The 21216-nt window shown below is 44.1% G+C and overlaps 1 protein-coding gene across 3 annotated transcripts in view; it reads right to left on the bottom strand.

Moving 5' to 3' along the window:
* Sema1a (semaphorin 1a) overlaps positions 1-21216 on the bottom strand; it is a 225185-nt gene that overhangs the window by 15056 nt on the left and 188913 nt on the right. For all 3 annotated transcript variants that reach the window (XM_089079208.1, XM_089079205.1, XM_089079206.1), the window contains exons 3-4: positions 5661-5757; positions 3222-3631 (exon numbers count right to left, since the gene is read on the bottom strand). In XM_089079208.1, the coding sequence (XP_088935334.1) occupies positions 3222-3631; positions 5661-5757 (507 nt within the window). The remainder of the gene's footprint in view (positions 1-3221; positions 3632-5660; positions 5758-21216) is intronic.

Consider the following 21216-nt stretch of genomic DNA (forward strand, 5'->3'; position numbering starts at 1 on the left):
AAAATTATGTACTCCTCTCATCGTTGATGATAGTCTACCGCCGGTGAAATAACGAACGGCCAGAAACGGCGAAAGTGAATCAAAACGGCCCCGTTTACCGCCTCCGCACACGGAAGTTGAGCAACTTTCACGTCTGCCCCGTTGGCGGTATTAAAAACCCCCGCGTCCCAGGTATACGCGCACTCTCCCAGCCTCCAGATAACCCTCCTCCCTGCCATCCAATAAGCCGGGCTACGCGTAAGAGATTCTTTTATTTTCCCTCGGTTATAACGTCGTGTTGCCCGGTAAAACGCCGCCGTCGTCTCCGCCACGTCGCGGTTCCGCCGCCGTTTCGGTCGGCCGCCCGATAAAGTGGGAAAACTTTATCGATTTATTAACTTGACAGGGTTTTCATAAGCTTCTTAGGATTCATAAAGTAATATTAATCTCGCCATGCCACGTAGGTATATCCGAACGACCCGTCGCTCTCTGTCCCATAAATTCTCCTCGTTTTACTCAACCCCTTAGCGAGAGAGCTCCTCCAGCTCTCTCTCTCTCTCTCTCTCTCTCTCTCTCTCTCTCTCTCTCTCTCTCTCTCCTTATCTCTTTCTCTCTTCCTCTGTCTGTCGCGTCGCCGGCTTCGCTCGCTTCCTTCCTGCCTTCCTTCCTTCCTTTCTTCCTTCCTTTCTTCCTTCCTCGCTTCCTTTCCACCTCGCGTCCCATGTCGCGTTTAACTGCACCTCCACCACGGAGACAAAGTGCCGCGGAAAATTCGCGGTGAAGACGAGGCCTCTCTTTCACGAAAGGGAATAACGCTCTTCCGTTATTCTCCCGCGGGAACTCACCTTTCCTGATCTCCCTCCGCGGCCGATTAGGGAAAAATGCTTTCTCCCAGATCCCCGTCGTCTCCCCGCGTCTTCCGCGCCTCGTCGGGAATCATTCGGCCGGAGATTTTCGATTCGCGATTCGCCGAGGAGGCGACGCGGCGGGGAAGCGGCGCAGGATGGCGGCGGGATGGAATTGAATTTTCGACGAACGGAGAGAAAATCAATATTGTCCAACGGGTGGAGAAACTTGATTAGCGCTCTCGTACACCGTTCAATTAAAATACTCCCGGCGGACTGGAGGTCCCTTCCGTCTCCGTCTCCGCCTCGAGCCAAGTGACGTATCAATTTTAACGCCGTGACGACGAAGACGATATACTTTAAATTTTCGTATAATGAGTGATACAACGCCACGAAAATCAGATTTTAATTTGTTAAATCCACAGATGGATCCATGCGCGATGTATAGATGGCAATGTTGCGAACAAAGAAAGAACCCATCGATAACCGTGGAAATCATAGCGTGTCAGCATGTTTCAAAAAGCGACAAAAAATCTGTTATGTCTACGGCGTTAATTAAAATCGTGTTTAAATTTCGTTAAATAGAAGAGAAAAAAAAAAACATGCGGTATATTTTCGCATATTGCGTATGTACTCAAATGAAAAAAAAATACGAGATCAATGTAAATTTTGGATATCAAATAAAATAGAATCCCGTTCGACCGAACGCGATTTCAAACGACACTTTGTCATTTAAAAATCACGTAGTTACTCGACTGCGGCGATGTCGCAGTTCCCTGCTCTATAGACGGTATCTTACAATGCAATGGGGTCGCATTACAATCTCCAGGGCAAATTTCGAGCCGATGGGCACGGCGGGTGCTTTCCATCGTTACACAAGCTCGGAAGATCCGTGGAATAATCTTGGAGCAAGTACGACGAGAGAGCTTAGAGAACCACGTACACGCACGGTTAATCCCGGAATTACACCGTGTGGATTAGGAAGCACATCGGGGGTGCGCCGGGGGTGCACCGAGGGAAGGGGGGAGGGTGGCACGGTCGCGGCTCCGATCGCGCGGTATTTCTGAATAATTTTCCCGGGACGCGCGCACGGCGGATTTTCAAAGTCGATCCCGGGCGCGCACCGGCCGAAACTTGGCGTGCAAATATTGAATCGAACTCGCAGTTGAACTTTAATGGACGCGGATGTGTATTATGCGGGAGCTGCTGTGTGATTTTCAAACATTCCGACACGTGTTTACCTCCGACGATTGCCTTTCGCCCGAGAGGGATCACGTTTTTGACGGCAACGTAACGGTAGCTCGATAAACGGCAATAATTATTATCCGCGATTGGAATATTAATAGGGATAATTGCAGAAATTGATAAGCAGATTGATGAAATGATATGATTAAAGTCGCGGGTGATAATAGCCTCGGTGATAAACCGAGTCGCGAAGTATAAGCGAAAAGTTGGGGGAAAGTTTCAATTCCGTTCACTTCATTCAACTCTTTTTTTTTTTCTTTTTTTTTACTTTTGTATAAGATTCCGGCCGGCTTATTGATCATTCTCATTTAATATCGGATTAGTCCACCTCCATTCTAAACTTTTCTTATTCGATTCTGGATAATGTGAATCCCGGTAACTTTCTTCTTCGTAAACTTCCGCAGATACCTTCGATAAATGCGAACTATTGTCTTATTGTTAAGAAATGCGAAGTTCGGAAAGCGCTGGGACTGAGAGCCGATACAGAGAAACGCAAACTTTCAAGAAATACAAATAGCTGGTTCTTTCGTTACAATTCCTCGCAATTAGAAAGTAACGATTGAATTAATCGGATCTTGGATTATAAGCTATCGATCGCATTCCATTAGCTCGGTCTAATTGCGACTTGATCTCGCGTCTCTTAAAATCGCTATTTGCAGAGAAATTACCGTCCTCGGATACTGATCCCGAAGGAACGAAACAAACAACGAAAAATAAACCAATTTACGCGGTTTCAGAATAAATATTTTATCTTGTAATTGCGAGCGAACTGATCGTTTCGCAAAAACAACGAACTTGGAAATTATAAAATTCCTTTTAAGACAACATTCCCGGCAACATTTTCAAGTTTGCCTCCCTGGCGTTTAGATCCAGCCGGCGTTAATGTTAATCTATCGGGCGGCTCGCTGCGATGAAAATTAATATTCCGAGTTTCGATCATTAACTACCGACTTCAAACGGCGCACTTGTCGCCGTGTCGAATTAATGGCGAAAGCGCGCCGCGAAAATGAAAATTGATATCCCGAGTTTGCGATCGGAGTTAACCGCCGACTTTCAATGTAAATCAGCAGAAATCAGCAGAAACGCGATCATTAAGCGTCATCAATCACCCGGGCGGGAATTGACGGAATTGAATTAGTTCTTCTCGCTCACCGTTCAGACTCATCGAGTCGTACTGCTCGGTTTGCAGGGGCTCTCTGTAGATTATTGGGTCCATGCCCGCGAAATCGGCGACCGTGCCGGTGTAGAGTTCACCGTCGACGTAGACGAAGGTGCTGTTGTGCTGCGGATCGTACGGACATCTCGCCTGGCCGCCCTTCTCCTTCACGATCGTGTAGTTGCCCGCGTGCACCGTGTAATCGCGGCACATGGGCTTGAAGGCGTTGGTGGCGCACACGAAGAGATTGTTCGGCCCGGTCTTCACCAGGATGCGAATGTAATTTTGGCAGTTCTCCTCGGGCGTGCCCTTGACGACGCACATCTTCACGTCGTTCTCCGTCGAGTACCAGGTCAGCCTCTGCTGCTCCGTCAGGTCGGTGAGGCTGAGATTGTGCACGAGATTTCTGAAATGAGATCGATACAATTTCTTATTTAAAATATTGCAAAGAAATGCTAGTAAGGGTGGTAAAGTGTTGCACGGTTGAACGGGAAGTGCATGGGACTTTTGTGATAAAAAGAATAAAATGCAATCTTTAAATTTTCGAAGTAAAAAGAATGCTCAAAGATTTACTTTAAACTCTAGATTAACATGGTCATTGCTGCTGGCACCTTTCGCATTATTACGAGGAGTATCAAGGAAGCGAAGGACTCTAACGCACGTTGGATGGAGGAAAGAGTTTTCCCAAGTTGTGCAAACTTAGATGCCTAAAGTAGACATCAACGGCGGAGCAAGGCTGCCTGGTTAACACGGGTTTAGCTGAGAAAGCGCGGCGTTTGTGTAAAGTTTCGGCAGTCGATCGTTAACTCTTCTTCATTAAGCACTCCGCCGTATGCTTAGAAGCACTTTAAAGGGGAAGAATCTCCCTCCGCGCTCGCTCCATCGCGCAGATCGCTGATTTTGCCGGGGATGTTTCGCGGAATAATCGCGAAACATCCCCGTATTATAAGCCCGAGCTATATATACGTAACGAGCAAGAAAACGAATTTTCGTATCATCAGACAGAACGCACGCGGTGATGGCCGTGGCGGCGGCGGCGGCGCTGGCAAATCGGCCGAGCAATTAGTGTAATCCGATCAATAACGAACGAGCCTGGATATATATCAGAGTTCATTCACGCACAATGCGTTTAATCCGTGTACGACCTGATTATCATCATCGCTTCTGCCGACTGATTTCAACGTTGGAACAGCGCGTATTCAGCGCATACGAAACGTGAATAGATTGATCTGCATGCACGGCCCGAGAATCCGAGGGAGAAGGAAAAAAAAGGGGGGGGAGAAAGCGCGCTAATCGATCGGTCGGGAGCGCAATCGAACGGTCTGAATACGTCCCCTAATGACGAATCCAAAGCCCGCATTTATATACACGTACATACAATATATTTATATATTTATACGACTTGCGTCCGCAATTATTTCGCGTTGTATTTGCTAAATCCGAACTTAGACGTTTATCTCCTTTGTAGTCACACGTGGAAAATTTCGTGATAAGGAGATTAATATGCGTATTTACGTATATTTTACAGGCGGCAATGATTTAATTCACATATAGCTCATCGATAATCGATCGAATATGGTCCAATAGTCGCGATAATATGACATCTATTGTTGCATTTGACATGATTAATTATCTCATTACTCAGTATATAATAATTTTTGTTTATGTATATTGAACGAAATTGATTGTTTATTATCCTTTGATAAACAGATTATATAAATATCAAATGTATTATATTATATTAAAGATATTTTTCGAGACCCGGGTATTCGCTTGTCGAGAATATCTGTGTTCTGATACATATTTCTATAGTACAAAACAATGTATATTACAGAAATGAAATTATGATAGAGAGCTTGGAGTAGTATACAGCGATTAATAATGCATTTTGAAGGTTATATACGATTAGCAATATCGTTGTCAAACAGGAAATTCATAATTATTTAATGATATTCCAGCGAGACCGTGGTGATGTACGTATAATTAATTTCTACAATTAAAATCATCGTTATCTCTATTACCAAAGTCCATACATCCCGATGTAACGCACTCGTTTGAGATCAATGTATAATTTAATGATCGATATTAAAAAATTCGCGAACTCTTGGGCTAAATCCCCAATCGGGGATTTAGCAAATATTTAAGTGACGATTTTCCAGATTGACTTTAATCGAGGGAAGTCGGCTGAACCGGATTAAAAAACACTCGTGGACGGGTATTCGATTTTATGCGAAAATGAGTTTACACGTAACCCATAAAAGGAATTACACGATTTTCGATCTACCTCGAGATCATCTCCGGGCGCTCGAGCAAGCAGCGGTGCAATGATACGTCGGAAGATGGATAGGACGGGAAGAGGAATAAGAAGAAGTGGAAGAAGAAGAAGAAGCGGCCCTTTAATTAAAGCACTAGCTCCAAATGAATCCTCTATTTACCTTCCGCCGACCAGAAGATAGTTCCCGTCCCTGAGCACCAGCCGAAAGTAGTCTGTGTGCGTCTCGTTTCCCGTAAACCTGAACACATCCTCCGCACCTGGAAAAGAAAAGCAGAGGAAGGGTTTCGGATTAGTTTTTGTTCTATCGCTTGAAAAGTGGAATTACCTTATTCTATCTAATTAGCCGTCGACAGCCATCGACATTGCTCTTTTGTGACAGTCGACAGTCGGCTCGTCCCCTCTTCCCCCTACCGCGAAGGGCCGGAAGCCGGCCTTAATAAGCGTAATAAGCTTCCTTTTGACCGCGGACCCGATGAACAATGCCGATCGATCATTAGCGAATCAACTGCGAGCGGTCTTTCTTAACTTCGCGAGCCGGCTAAAAAACGCCGTTGACGTTTCTATTATCCGTTAATTATCCATTGACCACGATTTGCAAAATTGCGATGCTATTATAAATGTTCGATGCATTAAAACTGATTGTAATCGAATTCGTAATGTGATAACAGCAGGAGGAAGATCGTAATTATAGGTATTTTTATCGTATCGTTACTTTTAAATTCCGTATATTTTCATTTTTTATTTATACGAAGTATTCCTTCGAACAACGAAATAGTCATGTTCAACGTTCGTAAAGTGAAACATTAATGACTCGCTAGGTCCCGAGTGTAATAAGCAGAAATTTCTGGGGCAATCAATGCCGATCGCAGCAATCTCGAAACCAGTGTTATGCAATTCGGTATACATATACCGTAAATTGCACCGTCACACTGACGACGTGCAGCGTATGTAGGATGCAATATGACCTTATTAAATATTAGTATGCCATGTGCGACGTAAAAGAAACATGTTTCTAGGATGATATTTTATGATAATAATAAATAGGTCACGATAAAGAATTATTTAAGACATTTCTCGCGATGTGTCTCTCAATTTCTCTTCGCATAAAAAACGTGTCAGGAGAAATACAAAATTTCTGTCATGTTTTAATATCGATGTATTTCATCAATTTTCAATAATCTTCTTCGTGCGCAAGAAACATATGAGAAGCGATCATATTACATTCTACGGATATCAACCAAAAGCGTTCGTCGACTATGAGATTCCAATGTCATCGATCAATCGATGCAGATAGTATAAATTAAAAGAGTAATTATCAGACGATCCCATATCCTGATGTCACTCAATGTAAATGATCGGACTTGTGCATCCGGTGACCGTGATCTCAGGCCAGAGATAGGGATGCACTTAGTGCAACCAATCGCAACAGCAACAACGATTAAACAACACGGTCTACGTCGGCTGTTCGCTCTTTGGAACGGAAATATTTCATTTATATCGCATAAATTAACACGCGATGCGAGTTATTTGTGCGATGTACCGAGAAAATTGACAAAAGGGAACCAACTTGATAATTTCGCAGCGAAATTTAGTGCGCGAAGCGCACTTATCGCAAATCGTTTGTCTCGGACAAGAATTTGGATTTCGCTATATATTTTCGGATTATAATCCGAAAAGCGCTGCAACACAAACACAAACGGCTGTGTAATCCAACTAATTGCGCCATATTTAAATGTGATTAAACGTCCGTATTTGAACCTCACTTATTGGAATGCGTATGATAATTATTCCGAGCTTTGCACATTCAACTGCCACTCAATGTCAACCACTGAACCACCCTCTATCTGATTTATGTAATTCGAGTCATATGGATATATACGTGCGTTGCAAGTAAGCACGGATACTGACCATATAATCACAAATGTTTGTTAAATAACATTCAGAGCGAACCAATCGATCATTCCGAATGTTATTTAACAAACAATTGCAATTGACATTTTTAATCGTTATCCACCGTACGTGGATTACGCGCACGCAAGCTCATGATTACATTGATTTGTATAGGAAACATTTATATATATATATAAAACGGTTATATATAGAAAATATTTATATATGGAATGTTATATATATAGGGGGCATTTTCTATATGAATGGATATATTAAAATATCACCTTCCGCCAGGGTCGACGATCGGCTATCGTTAAACGCATCAGTGCCGATCGATTTCGATAACTGAGAGGAGAGGAGGCACGCCCTCCCTCGCCCGTCCAAGTACGTGCAATTTGGGTCAGATATAGACAGTAACAGCGGTAACAGAAGCACTGCCGATGAACGGATGCGATGCTGAAGCAGGCTATTATCGAAAGCATCATACGTCTTGCCGTAGAAACGAATTAACGTCATGTTGCCGGGCGTTACGTCCGTGCCGCTTGACCGGGGCGAGGCACGAGAGAGAAGAAGTCAGATGGATGAGCATCCAGCTTGATGTCGAGAGACCGAGCGAGGATGACGTGCAACGTGGAGGAGGAGAGCGAGAGGAATGGACGCGCGATGGATCGACGGGTGGCTAGACGGTGGCATCCACCGCCTATCCTCTTTCTCTGATTGCCTTCGAAATTAAACGGGCCGAGTGTGTATCCCGTAGACTCCCATCAACTTCGGGACGCGCTCGGTTATCGCTTTCCAAAATTAGCCGTTCGATTTTCGTCGCGAGTCGCGTGTCTTGAAATTTCGGAGGGCGACTCGAGGACTCCGGAGGAAGTGGATTTCCAGGGGCATCTCGTCTTACCACGGACTCGTCCGCCGCACGTGGCAAATGCACGGACATTATAAATAATTGGCCCCGGTCAAAGGAAAATTTGTGATCTGCTCGCGAGGAGGTATTATTAAACGTCACGTGGTTTAGTCTGGTGACGCCGTCGATTTCTCTCTGTAGGTCTCAATTATATCACGGTCGATCAATTTTTGTTCCTCTATTTGTGAAATAATTATCACCTTGTGCCAATTTTTGCAATATTCTTACATTACCCACGTCCTTGGGATATTAATATGCGCGTATTAACGATAACGCGTGAAATATTGCTCGAGGTATTTCTCTATTTTATGTAAAAAAATAGTTGTAAATGCTAAACATTTCTCTTGATACATTTTCAAAGATCGCCGTACCGTATTGAAACCTGGCTCTCTTTAGAAATGCCGTTCTTCGATACGATCAGTGAAAACCTTCGATTGAAAGGACACGCAATACGAGCCCCCATTACCGTAGGAAATTCGTCCTCGTTCCTCGTCCTTTTCTCCGTCGTTCCTTTTGTTCCGCCGTCCCGTCGACGAATGGTGGAACTTCGCATCTGCCAGCCATTTGCGGTTAACGTCAAGTTTCGAGCAACGAGAGGCACCCTGATATTCGTGAAAGCCGATACAAAATACAAGCCGCGGACATGTATCGGCTTTCACGCTGCTGCCAGCGGAGCATAAAAACTTGTACTACGGAATACGTACACTGACGGGTGAATTCATCGTTTCGAGTTGCTTCGTCTCACAATTATTTTACTTGTTATCAAAGATTTAAGAACAAAGTTATCAAAGATTAGTTAGTTAGTATTCCGCATACAAATGCATGCTACATAAGTAAATACATAACCTATACATAGATGTTAATTTTTCAACGATAACTACGATATTTGTATATAGCTACAATTCGGGTCTATTTCAATAATGCCATCTCATGCGTTTAAATTGCAATTTTCGTAGAATTGATAACTGAAAGCCAATATTTTAGCAAGGAATCGAGAGATACAATTGAAACCGCTCCCGTCGTGCTCCCGAGAGCAACGATTGTTCCTGGAATGTTAAAAAATTGACCGAAATCGATTTATCCGCTCTTTCCGTTCGATCTCTACAAATTACATATATAAGTTTCTCGGGGCCACCCGGCAAGTGCTGCGATTCGAAAATATTGAACGTGTCCAAAGTTACGACTCGCCCGTCAAACTTCGCAGATCAAACTTTTCCGGAAAACGCTTTCGCCATGCAAGAGAGCAGAGATGGAGGAAGAAGCGAGAGAGAGCGAGAGAGAGGGAGAGAGAGCGAGAGAGAACGGATATTTATCACGTGTTTTGGAAGAGAGGGAGGAAAGAAAGAGGGACCGACTGTTTCACGAAGTACGAAACGATGGCGTGCGGCGAATGTCCGTGACTGGTGGGCGGATTGCTTATCAAGAAAGACGGAACGACTCGTGAAATGGCAATTAAACGCACGATCGTCCTGCGTTAAGATCGAACCACTCCTGCGTGTCGACGTCGATCACGGTGGACGCCCGCGCATCTTCCGTCAGTTAATCCTGACTGACGCGAAACGGTGCACGCGCCGCGGTTAAATGATATGGGTGACGGCCGAGGCAATTTGATGTACTCAAGATTGGCGGTTATATATTTGGATGGACGTAGCTATCAACGACGGAAAAGAATCACGAATTATCGATCCATTGGTGATTACGAACACACCACCACAGGCATAACGAAGATACAGGCGGACGTTATCGGCTAAGCCATTCATTCCAAACACGATGGAATTTTAACGGACTGATATTTTCTATAAAATCATCGGTGATTTAGTTCTGACGAAATTATAGAAGCATTGGATACAATGTGACAAACAACTGAATGGATTCAATTCGCAAGCTGAAAATATTATACTCATTGGTATTTTTTTCGTGAAAATAAAAAAAAAAACGTTCAATGTACTCGCTTAATTTTCGATCAGCTCGTCGTGATCTCGCAAGATTGCAAGATAATTTTATATAGGATATTATAGCTAGTTTACTAGAGTCGTAAAGGTACGTATTATTAGATGCGGTATCGCTAAAAACGAGGGGATGTCGCGTATCATTTCGACACTCCGATTAAAGAAACGCACCGCATTATTGACACGCAGTCAGTGCGAGTCGCGTTCCCGTCACGTGCTACTCCGAGCGCACGTCAGCGCACGCACGTGTGCCACACGCGACGACGCGGGAGACCTAATTTCCGGCCTCTCAGCGGCGTGCCAATCGCCGATTGGCGGCGATTGGCGGCCATCAACTCTCTTCTCGCCCTCGGAAGTGCGGATTATCCCGCGCGGTATGCCACACAAGTGGATGCGGGAAAGAGGGCCTCCTGTCGCCACAGCGGGTAAGGCCCCCCTTTCGGTGTAACTCCGCCGAACGAGAATCATTAAAGTTTCGCACGTGCCTGGGGTGCCGTGGCACCGGGGGTGAGCCCGAGCCCGGCCATTATTTTTTAACGGCTCCCCCGTAGCTCTGTTGATTTCCGTTCGGCGCACGCATACATACGTACATATATATGTATATATATATATATATATATATATATGCACACACAAAAAAGTTCGAGACACGAGTGACTAATAAACGACACTATCAATCCACTAGCTTACCTACGACATTTTATTGCTAGATACTAGCAAAAAGTGTGGCTTAAGTCATAGCTTTGGGAGTAACATCCACCACGATTAAACTCCCACCGGTACGTAGAGCGCGAATCGACTCGAGAGAGCGTCGTGAAAACTCGGAATTGGATGGAGTCTTACCTCCAAGGACATTAGGTTTATAACTGTTTCAGACGGTGCGGAAATGTCGGCCGTGATAAATATTGCAGATCTCGTCCCAATTCGTCGGATCGCCGGAACGATTTACCACTCATGAGACAACGTCCGTTGCCAAAAAGCTTAAAAAATTTACGACCCTCAAGTATGTCACTCTCATAATGCGACGACGGTGTTACTACCACCGCCATTATTAATGATAATAATTAATAATTAAACACATTCCAAATGATAAATTAGGCAAGTCCATAGTCTAACGAATAGATAACGTAGAAAAGATAACGTAGTATCGATCGACACGTTTTTCTTGTTGAAAAAAACATTCTAAAATAAAGTAGTCTCGACTTCGTCAAGATTTAATTCGACGTAAATAAATAATAATGTCTTTCTCTCTCTTTCTCCGGAATGGCATTGCATATGAAACTTTGCGCGTTCTCTCATTTTTAATAACACACGAGGGACGTTTCTTCCTTTATTAAATTAAAAGCTGGACTTTTACGTATGCTCGACACGTCTCGATTTACATTGGAAAACGCGCGCGATGGGATGTCCTGGCAGAGCGGGAGCTCTGCGAGAAGTAACCCAGCCCGTGGAACTCTTACTATCCTCGGACGGCTACGCGAATGTCCCTTTATGCGCGGTCTAAGTCGTGTTAGCCGAGCCTGCCGGGTGCACTTCAATTTCGTTGGGACAACACGTGGCTTCTTCTTATGGGCGAGATAATCCCACGAGAGCTCGCGGAAGAGAAAAGCCGGACGGAAAAACGGAGAGCGCGGGACTGAGCGCGCGCAGCTGAAAAATAAGCGAATGAAAAATTCAAATCGGCTAAAAACTGATTTTCCAAGACGAGATAATCCAGATGGAGGCGCCAATATATGAAGAATGTCGATACGAAGTCCTCGGAGATAAAAACGAATCGAGTCCGCGGTGTGCGCGATTATATATTCAATTTAAATACGATTTTACGTGCGAAATTTACAAATTTAATACATCGCAACGTCTCCTTCAACGTCTCCGGACTCCTAAAGACAATTAAGATGATTAAGATAGAACTGAATATTACATAGTGCGATTCTAAGTCATCCGGACGGATATAAAATGCTTCACAAAAACAACACAATCACTGACGGGAGACAGACGCGAAACACGAGAATATACGATCTCGGGTTTTTTTTTTTTACGAGGAAGTAACCAAATCGATATCGTCTCGGGAAATAATTATTCGCGAGAGAAACTAACGAAGGAAAAAGTATTTCTCCGGCCCCGAATTCTGAGAGCCGCGTAACGAACGATTGGGCGAGACAGGCGAGAGATAATATTTCCTTGTCCGAGAGGGATTCACGAATAATGACGGATTCGCGACACGTCCGTAGTCGGGGCCGAGGAGCAGAAGGAGCAGAAGTATCTCTCGACTGTGTCTCTCGTTAGCGATGTAAACTCGTGAAGAAAAGAATACGATGGCCGAACGACGAAAGACGAGTTATAGCTATTGCCTAACGGGAATTAAGATATTACGGAATTTTAAGAGTTCGCAAAAGACTCCGATCTTTTTCCTCCCAGTAAATAGAAAAAAAAAAAAATAAACTTAGTTAAACATTCGTTCCTTTTACAGTGATGCACATGGAAGTTATTTTAAGAGCACGAAAGAGCGTAACGTTTGGAGGGTAGCGGTAATAAGCAGAGTAAAACTTAAACGCATAAGAGGTCGAACATTTTTGTCATTGATGAACGATACGGGCGTCTTCGACGACACCGCCGTGACGATATCGCGACCGAGTCAGATCATTTCCGATAACGTCGCGTTACACGAAGGGAATTACACGCTCGATAACGCACGCCGTCTCGTGACCGTGGAACGTGCGACTGCACGCTGCGGGATGCAGCGGGAGCTTCGTGGGAAAAGAATGCGACAGAATCGGGGGTTGGGGAATCGGGGTTGTAGCGCACCGGAGAGCAAATCTCTAAAGCAATCTGAGTTGCTCCTAAATTAAACATGCGACCGTAATCACGTCGATCTTTTCAATAAGAGATTACTCTCATCGGAATTGGAATGCATCGCCACGATACGCGTGGCATTGACCGGCGCAGCGAATGCGATCGAACGCGGAGAGAATGTCGAGGAGCTTCCTCCGAATAATTACGTTGGGTTAGCACGCCGTAAAAAGATTCCGTTATTGTTAAAGCAAATAATAACGGAGTTTAATGACGGAAAACGTCGAAGTTCGATCGACCAAAAGCGCAATATTCCGCCCTGATTTCTCCGGGGCTTCGACCGGGTTTCGCTTTAATTTCCCGGAACGATACCGCACCGAGGGGAATCACGGGCAGCACGTTAAGAGGTTCTCGTACGTTTCTTACGGAGGACGCTATTTGCCTCTCGGAACTGCTACATCGCGCGTTCACGCACACGTAAGATTTACACTTTGAACTATATTTCCCCTGTTATATGACGGTTCCTCCGCGAGAGCCCCGGGAAAGGAGGATGCGGCTGCCGTGAAGGATGAAGGTTTATTGCCAGAAGAAACGTAGAAACGCTATCGCGCGGTATTCGCCGGGAAACGTCTGAAAACGTGTAGCGTAGCGTAAAGTGGAGAAACCTTGGCCCTCGTGAATGGAACTCACGGTGTTTATCGCGCCAATGCGCGTTCCGACGTTACCGCGAGGATGACAAAGGGCAAGGATCAGGGAAAATGAAGGAAATAAAATTTCTCCCGTTTCCTCCTCCGCCGCATCTATACAAAGAAACGCCGACGTTCGGCGGCGTTCGGCGCGCAGTCAGCGCTTATTGTCGGCACCAAATTCGGAAACGGAACGGAACGTTCACCGAGAGAGAGAGAGAGAGAGAGAGAGAGAGAGAGAGAGAGAGAGAGATCCGCGATTTAAATAACAAATATTAAGCGATTCTAGGTCAGTCGGGGAAAAATTCAAGCGCACTCGGCATAATCGAGAACACTCGCCGAGGTAAATGCAGATTCGCCTCGGTAACGTCGAAACGGCGAGAGCACGAGTGGAACGAGCATTATTGATGACGTAATTTGATTTCGATATGTTTATTCGCGAATAGGAATCGCTCCTCCGGTGAATAGGTGCGCGCGCGTAGAAACTAAATAATTTAGCGCTCGCTACTTGTTATGTGCGCTTGTTTTTTCAATACGGTTCCGCCGGTTCGCGCATTGCTCTCCCGGGGAATATACGCGTAGAAAACGCGCTTTATTAATATCGCGTGTGCGCAATTCCGTGTTAAATTCCGTGAAAATGACGAGAAATGAGCTGGATTTTCCAATGAAAAAAAGAGAGAGAGAGAGAGAGAGAGAGAGAGAGAGAGAGGGAAATAAAGAAAAAAAAGGAGAGAAGAAAAGGGAAACAAATTATTTATCGTAGACTCTTTGTAGCGGGTGTTTCTCAATGGCAAGTTATTTCGCGGCTGTATTTAGCTCAGCCGTCTTTATCTCTCTCTCTCTCTCTCTCTTTCTTTCTCTCTTTCTTTATAATCGCTCTTTCTCTGGACGACTCTCTTCGCCCTGTCTTTAGGAAAGTTGGCGGAACGTCATTCATAACTGACGAAGTTCCCTGGATAATGTACAAACGCCCCGCCGGTGGAAATGCCAGTGGAAAAGTAGAACGCCGCGCCCGCCGGTCAGCAGCGGAAGTGCGGAAATTTAAACGGAGTCTCCGTTGAAAAATGACTCGCAAACAGCGGGTAAACCGTGCGGAGCGGTCCGAAGGAACGTCAAGATCCTTTCCTCAAAGCTCCACTCCGTGTAATAACCCTGTTTAACGGCGCCGCGCCGTGAAATATGCCGGCGTCTCATTTGCGCCGCTGCGCTGAAACGAGAGAATATTTTTTTCTGCCTCATTCATTTACCGCGCCGGGGTAATATATCGTTCGTTGCATCCGGGAAAAGAACGAGAGATTGCAGAAACGCCGCCACGCTTCCACGCTTCCACGCTTTGAGACCGAACAGTTTTTTGAGCTATTTATTCGCGTCAGTTTTACTCTTAACTTCGCCGGACTTTAATTTTTACCACGGCCGAAGAAAAAAATCTTTTATGTAAATAAATACCTTTTTTGCCTTTATATATCTATATCACTGTATTAAATAGCATTCATTAATTTATGTGTACATCGTAACCGGGCATAAATGTAAATTTTGTTACTCCCAAGCCAGATTTTAATTATTCAATAAATAAAATGACTATAAATGTAAATATTTCAAATAATTAATGACTCTCGCACAATGCATAAAACATTATAACCCATTATGTGTTTTAAATATATTGTTTCTCTCCTTCTCTCTCGCGGTATATTGTAAAATATATTAAAACTGTGTGTCCACAATGAGCGTTTTTAGATCAAAAGAACTGTATTACGTAAAATGTTTAAATTGAAATAAAACGATAATTGTCAACGTTCAAATTTACGGTAACGTTTATTTGTTGGCAAGGTAAAAAAAAAAAAAAAAAATCAAGAAGGATCAAGTGCGGTTTGGCGTTGCGCTAACAAAATCAATTGCATGAATCGAGTGAGTTTGATATCAGGATCTCCGGTCTATATATCGGGTGACACGGAAGCGAGCCTTGCGTAAGTCGAACGATATACGGCACGGGCGTCACTCGATACGTCGAGCTACCGAATCGCGTATCGAGTTAGGTAAGTGGATTTCTCGCATCGATACATTCGCGTTACATAGCATTGCACTTCCCTCGTGTTAGCTCACGGAAAGAGCCAAGCCAAATTGAGCCATCTAGTGTATCAGCCGCGCTTGCGTTCCCCCTTCCTCCTCCCCTCCCCCCCCCCCTCCTACACCCCCTACACTCCCCTCCTCCTTCTGCGGGGTGTCTCGGGTTGCTGTAAAAAAAAAAAAAAAAGTTACGTCAGCGTAACGCGCATGTCCGAGTGCCGGAGTGCAACCCCCGCATAGAATTCCGCACCCTTGTCGTCCTCATTTCGCTAAGTACCTACGCGGAATAGGAAAAATCCCGCGTTCTTTGCGCAGTGACACGCCTGGATGCCGCGTGTGTAGTTACACCATCGCTCCGGGACATGAGTTTGCAAAATTCGCAAAACTTGGAAACGCGAAAACACGGTGCAACAATGTAGTATAACGATCGCGTTACGTTGCGTAACGCCGATCGTTATTCATCGCGCATTTAACGAACGGTTAATGCGGTCGTTTGATGCCCCGAATATACGGTATGTGCCTGATGTGAAATTTCCCATTTCGACATCGAAATGAAAATCGGACGGTTACATTTAACGCTACATAAATGCACAGTGAGAATATGAATCATTGTAATACATCTGTATCATTGCTATCGATGCGATATAATTTTCCAATGAAAGTATTTGTCATCTCATCGCAGAACACGATGAATGATTAATTTCTATCAGCATATGATCATTTCTATCAACATATAAAAAATAAAGTTGTTTTCGCACGATATATGTAATTGTGCAGTATGACTTTTCATAGACGCCGTGAGGAAAGGCTGCGATAATTGCGTTAATTGACAACCCTCGAATCGTCAATGGTTTGTGCGACTATATCGTTCGATCAAAGCGGATTAATGTAAACGATTTGAATTAATCATTCAAATCAGATATTATTCACTGAGAATATTCATCGTCGGAAGAAGGCAGACGCAGTTAATCTGAATGCCAATTGGCTAAACAATCGTTATTTTCTTCGCTATATTAAAGTAATCGTCAATTACTTGTAAATTGATGATTGTTAACAATTTACACGAATCATATAAAATGTAAGAATACATTTTGTATGATTTTGCCTGAGGAAAATTAGACATAATGCAAAGAGAATAAACTATCGTGAATACATGATATTCTCTCTGTATTAATTAATATATTCTAATCCCAAATGGTAATTTTACCTCTCTCTATTTACTCCGAAGTCAACATAATATACAGCGTATAATGAAGCAATCAGGTCAGTCATATATCATACATGTCTAGTTCATCAAGTGCGCGATATTACATACTACATATTCGCAAAAAATATCTCTAACTGAGGTCATATTAATGGACGCGAAATTTCGTGCGAGATTTTAAAGTGTCGCTTGACAAAGCGAACTGTATCAGACTGTCGATGAATAAATCTGAATGTGATTACGAACCAACAAGCTAATCCGATCGGCATAGTAATAATTTATGGAAATTGTACGGTAAAATTTACAGGCTCGCCGTAACGTGCGCGTAGGCACGTAGCAAAGCGGACGTGTCGGTAATTTTCTAGCAAAGTTAATTCGTCGGCAAATGAGCGGGCCAACCTGATTAGCGCGTCCGCGGCATAATTAGCGAAAACTTCGGCGATCGACGAGCGATGAAATTTTATGGAAACGGCCATTATGTTTCCGCCGGTTTACGTAGGTCGGCGCGAAACAGAATACGAATATTGATCTCGGGGAAACGGTATCGCGGACACGCGGTATAATCTGATTTTCACGCGAAACGAAGTTATGATAACGCATAACGTAATATCCTAAACCGACCGGCCGACCGTAGTTTTCAGGTCAGTGAGACGCAAATTTTACAACACGCAAAGCAGATACAGCCGATATTTGTCGACGCGAAACAAAGTGGTTTTATGCGTCGACGCAACTCTTATCGACCCTCCATGTCTATTTTTTAAAATAATCTATCGGGAACAGTCCGCGTAGCTCGGCTATTGCCTTTAACGAAGTTGCAATGTCAATCAATTTGCTCTCCGAGTACTCATCGATCGGGACTCACATACCGAGTTGCATATTTATCGGTTAACGATCACTCGACACGAGTCACACACTGCAAACGCATCGAGGATTCGTTGAAATATAACGAAATCCACATGCCGGCTTTTAAATATTGGTACGCGTAAATTGGTACGAAACTGGATTTCCAATTTCATCGCACAAACCAAACGGCATTAACATTAGCCTTAAGTGACGCTTATGAGATATTATAATTCACATTTCACCGTATGACTATTCTTCCTTGATTCGACTTTATAGTGCATTACGATGTAGCTACCTTTACGCGGAAAACTCCTATATTATTCTCGTCTGTGCGATATTTTGTATACTATTATTTTCTTTTATTATTATTCATATCAATAATATGCAAATAATATATTCAAAAATAAAATAAACTGATAAAATACTGAAATGAAAAAAGAGATACATTTATTCTAAAAACACACAAATCAATATCTCTAAATTTATATGACTATTAAACACCACAGTTTGCATAAGAGAAAAAAAGAAAAAGATTATTCCCTCTTATTTCAACCCTAAACTGCCGAATAATTTCTCGTCATTTTATCGACAGACGCTTATCTCTATCAATTCTTCCTCGTTTATTCGCATATTGCGAGAACCAAATGGATCGGCAAATAATCGCGGTCGTCGCCGTAATTCTCACAAGAGAATTCCGCGTCGTGAATTCGCAGTTTTACATCGCTGTTCGCAGCCGTGACCGCACTTGTTAAAGCCGAAACATCGGTCCGGCTTATTTAACCGAAGTGGTCGCATCGTCGATACACGCGTGTAGCGCTAATGAAACTAATTACGCGCGGCGCGACACAGTGTAACACGTGCACTTATGCGTGCGTGCGTGCGTGCGTGCGTGCGGTGCGGTGCGCGCGCGCGCGAGAGAGAGTGCGAGCGCAGCCATACGTGAAATCACGATCGTCACGGTCAGATTAATTGGATTAGAGCCGGTGTTTGTCGGTCCTTAATGCGCGTAACACACATCGCCGGATCTAATAAATCAATCGCGTATGTCGCCGGGAGTTTGCCCCCTCGCCCTTCCCCACCGCGCACCTCTCCGTCACATTTATTATGCGAGGCATTATCGTTTTCGGTGCTCGAATCAATCGTGCTTCTCTCTCTCTCTCTCTCTCTCTCTCTCTCTCTCTCTCTCTCTCTCTCTCTCTCTCTCTGTCTTTCGACATACGCGCACACGTCGATACCGGAGAGGCCGGATTTCGCGGAAAGACGTCGTCCTATCGTGCGCGCGGACTATCGATCGCCATTCATGATTCACGAGGGACCCGTTGTTTCGGTGACACGCTGCAATCACACATACACGTCTAGAAGAACTGGTGCATTAACGAAGAGAGACGGCGCATTAGTTAGTCGGATCGGGGAATCACTTACCGGCGCGTCTACGTCGTATCTGACATCCGTAATATCTTATACACGCAACGCAAATAAATCACTGAATATTTGAATTTCTTAATTAGAATAGAAAATCATTCCTATTGTGTTCGATATTGCGTATAATAGAGAAAATTCAATCGAATCAATTTGCCTCAATAATAAATTGATGTTCAAAACGCGTGTTCGTCGATCAGAGTTCGCGACCAAACGCCGCTCTCTCTCTCTCTCTCTCTCTCTCTCTCTCTCTCTCTCTCTCTCTCTCTCTCTCTCTCTCTCGCGTTGTACGAGACCGTCGACGAGACCGTCTTCTGCAGAAAATTGAAAAATCAGAATCCACGACAGTACGAGAATTAGATACGACGAATAATTATTAACTCACGAATGACTGCTAATCCTTTAAAAGCTGCCAAATTTCATTTCTACCGAGTAATTTCACTCAATTGCGTTAAAGTAGCTGTTGACACATATGTCTTATTTGTCCAAGACAAAGACTTACATTCAACGTCAACACGGAATGAGAAGCAGACAGACGTGTTTAGCTCTAAATACGCCACGAGGATACGGGCCTTTGTCTCCCGCATGGTGCGTGCGGTCACGTACTTACGTGTACGTTGTATGCAATGACCAACCCCATCGTGCCGTTTCCATTTATATCCGTCTTGCCTTCCGCAGAGTATCGAGGAGAGAGAGAGAGAGAGAGAGAGAGAGAGAGAGAGAGAGGGGTGTGGATGTATCAAAAATATATTGACAGCTATTTTTACGAATACCGCTTACGTATTTGCGCTTTTTTTCCGGGATCTCTCAGGATCCCTCGTGTCCCCCGACGTGTTGCTGGATTTCCCTTTCTGAGACGACAAGAGCAGGAAGAGATACCGTTGAATAGCTCCCGAATAGCAAACGACAGCGTTGAATGAGGCAAAGGGAACGGATAAACGCTTTAAGAATTTGCCCAACGTGCCGCGGCACGCGAGATTCGTTTAGGTATACACGATACGGGAAATTGGAAGGTTGATGGAATTCACCTACGTTACTCCGACATGATTGACGTATGATATTATTGCATATTCTGAATAAACGAGTATTTGAAAGTATCGTATATCCCTTTCTCGGAGCCTTTGGAGTCTCAATTTACTATTCCTTGATTCAATTTTATATATATATATATATATATATATATATATATATATATATAAACCAGTATAAGATAATTATCTTCTCGAGGTCTCAATTTCTGATCTTGACTGAACGACGACGGTTTTCGATTCTGCGTTTCTTCCGATGCCGACGAGGCTTGAAATCGATTCGATTTGATTCCGAGAGGATTTTTACATTTACAGGCAGATGCAAGCGAGCTTGTTGATTGCTTGTGCGTTTAACTAGCAACCCGCTTGAATCGCGCTCGCTCGCGCTTGTTCGCATCAACAAGTGGCATGCGAGGGACAGTTGATTCGCGCTCACAAAGGGCCGCCGATGCCGAAATACTTTCATGACGGGCGAATGCACGCGAGTACCCGCCCGACAGTTGCGCACATACCAGTCTCACCTATGCACGATATGCTTTCTCCATAGTTGTAATCGATACCGGACACAATATGGCAGACGTATCTGGTGTGCCCGCCATCGATACCCACTTTCGCGATGGGCGCCGCGTTCTTCGATCCGCTGATATCGCAAACACGTCGTGTAAACCAGAAAATGACACGTGCGAAACGATACCACCGATTCGTGCCGTATGGTATATGCCCGTGCATACGCGAATATGCGTTACAACCAGACAGTTCTATTCCATTAAATATTCGCGTATAAACGGAGGATTGTCTCCTGATCATTTATCAATGCGGCCTCGATACCGTCGTTATCGGGGGGGGCGACACGAAATAAACCGGGGGATGCATGCGAACGCAGCGAGTGCATAAGGAAGATCTTCCCGTAAATTTCATTCCGTTAAATTTTTTTTC

The sequence above is a fragment of the Pogonomyrmex barbatus genome, unplaced genomic scaffold (genome assembly GCF_055798465.1).
Source record: "Pogonomyrmex barbatus isolate J1 unplaced genomic scaffold, ASM5579846v1 scaffold3, whole genome shotgun sequence".
Classification (NCBI taxonomy): domain Eukaryota; kingdom Metazoa; phylum Arthropoda; class Insecta; order Hymenoptera; family Formicidae; genus Pogonomyrmex; species Pogonomyrmex barbatus.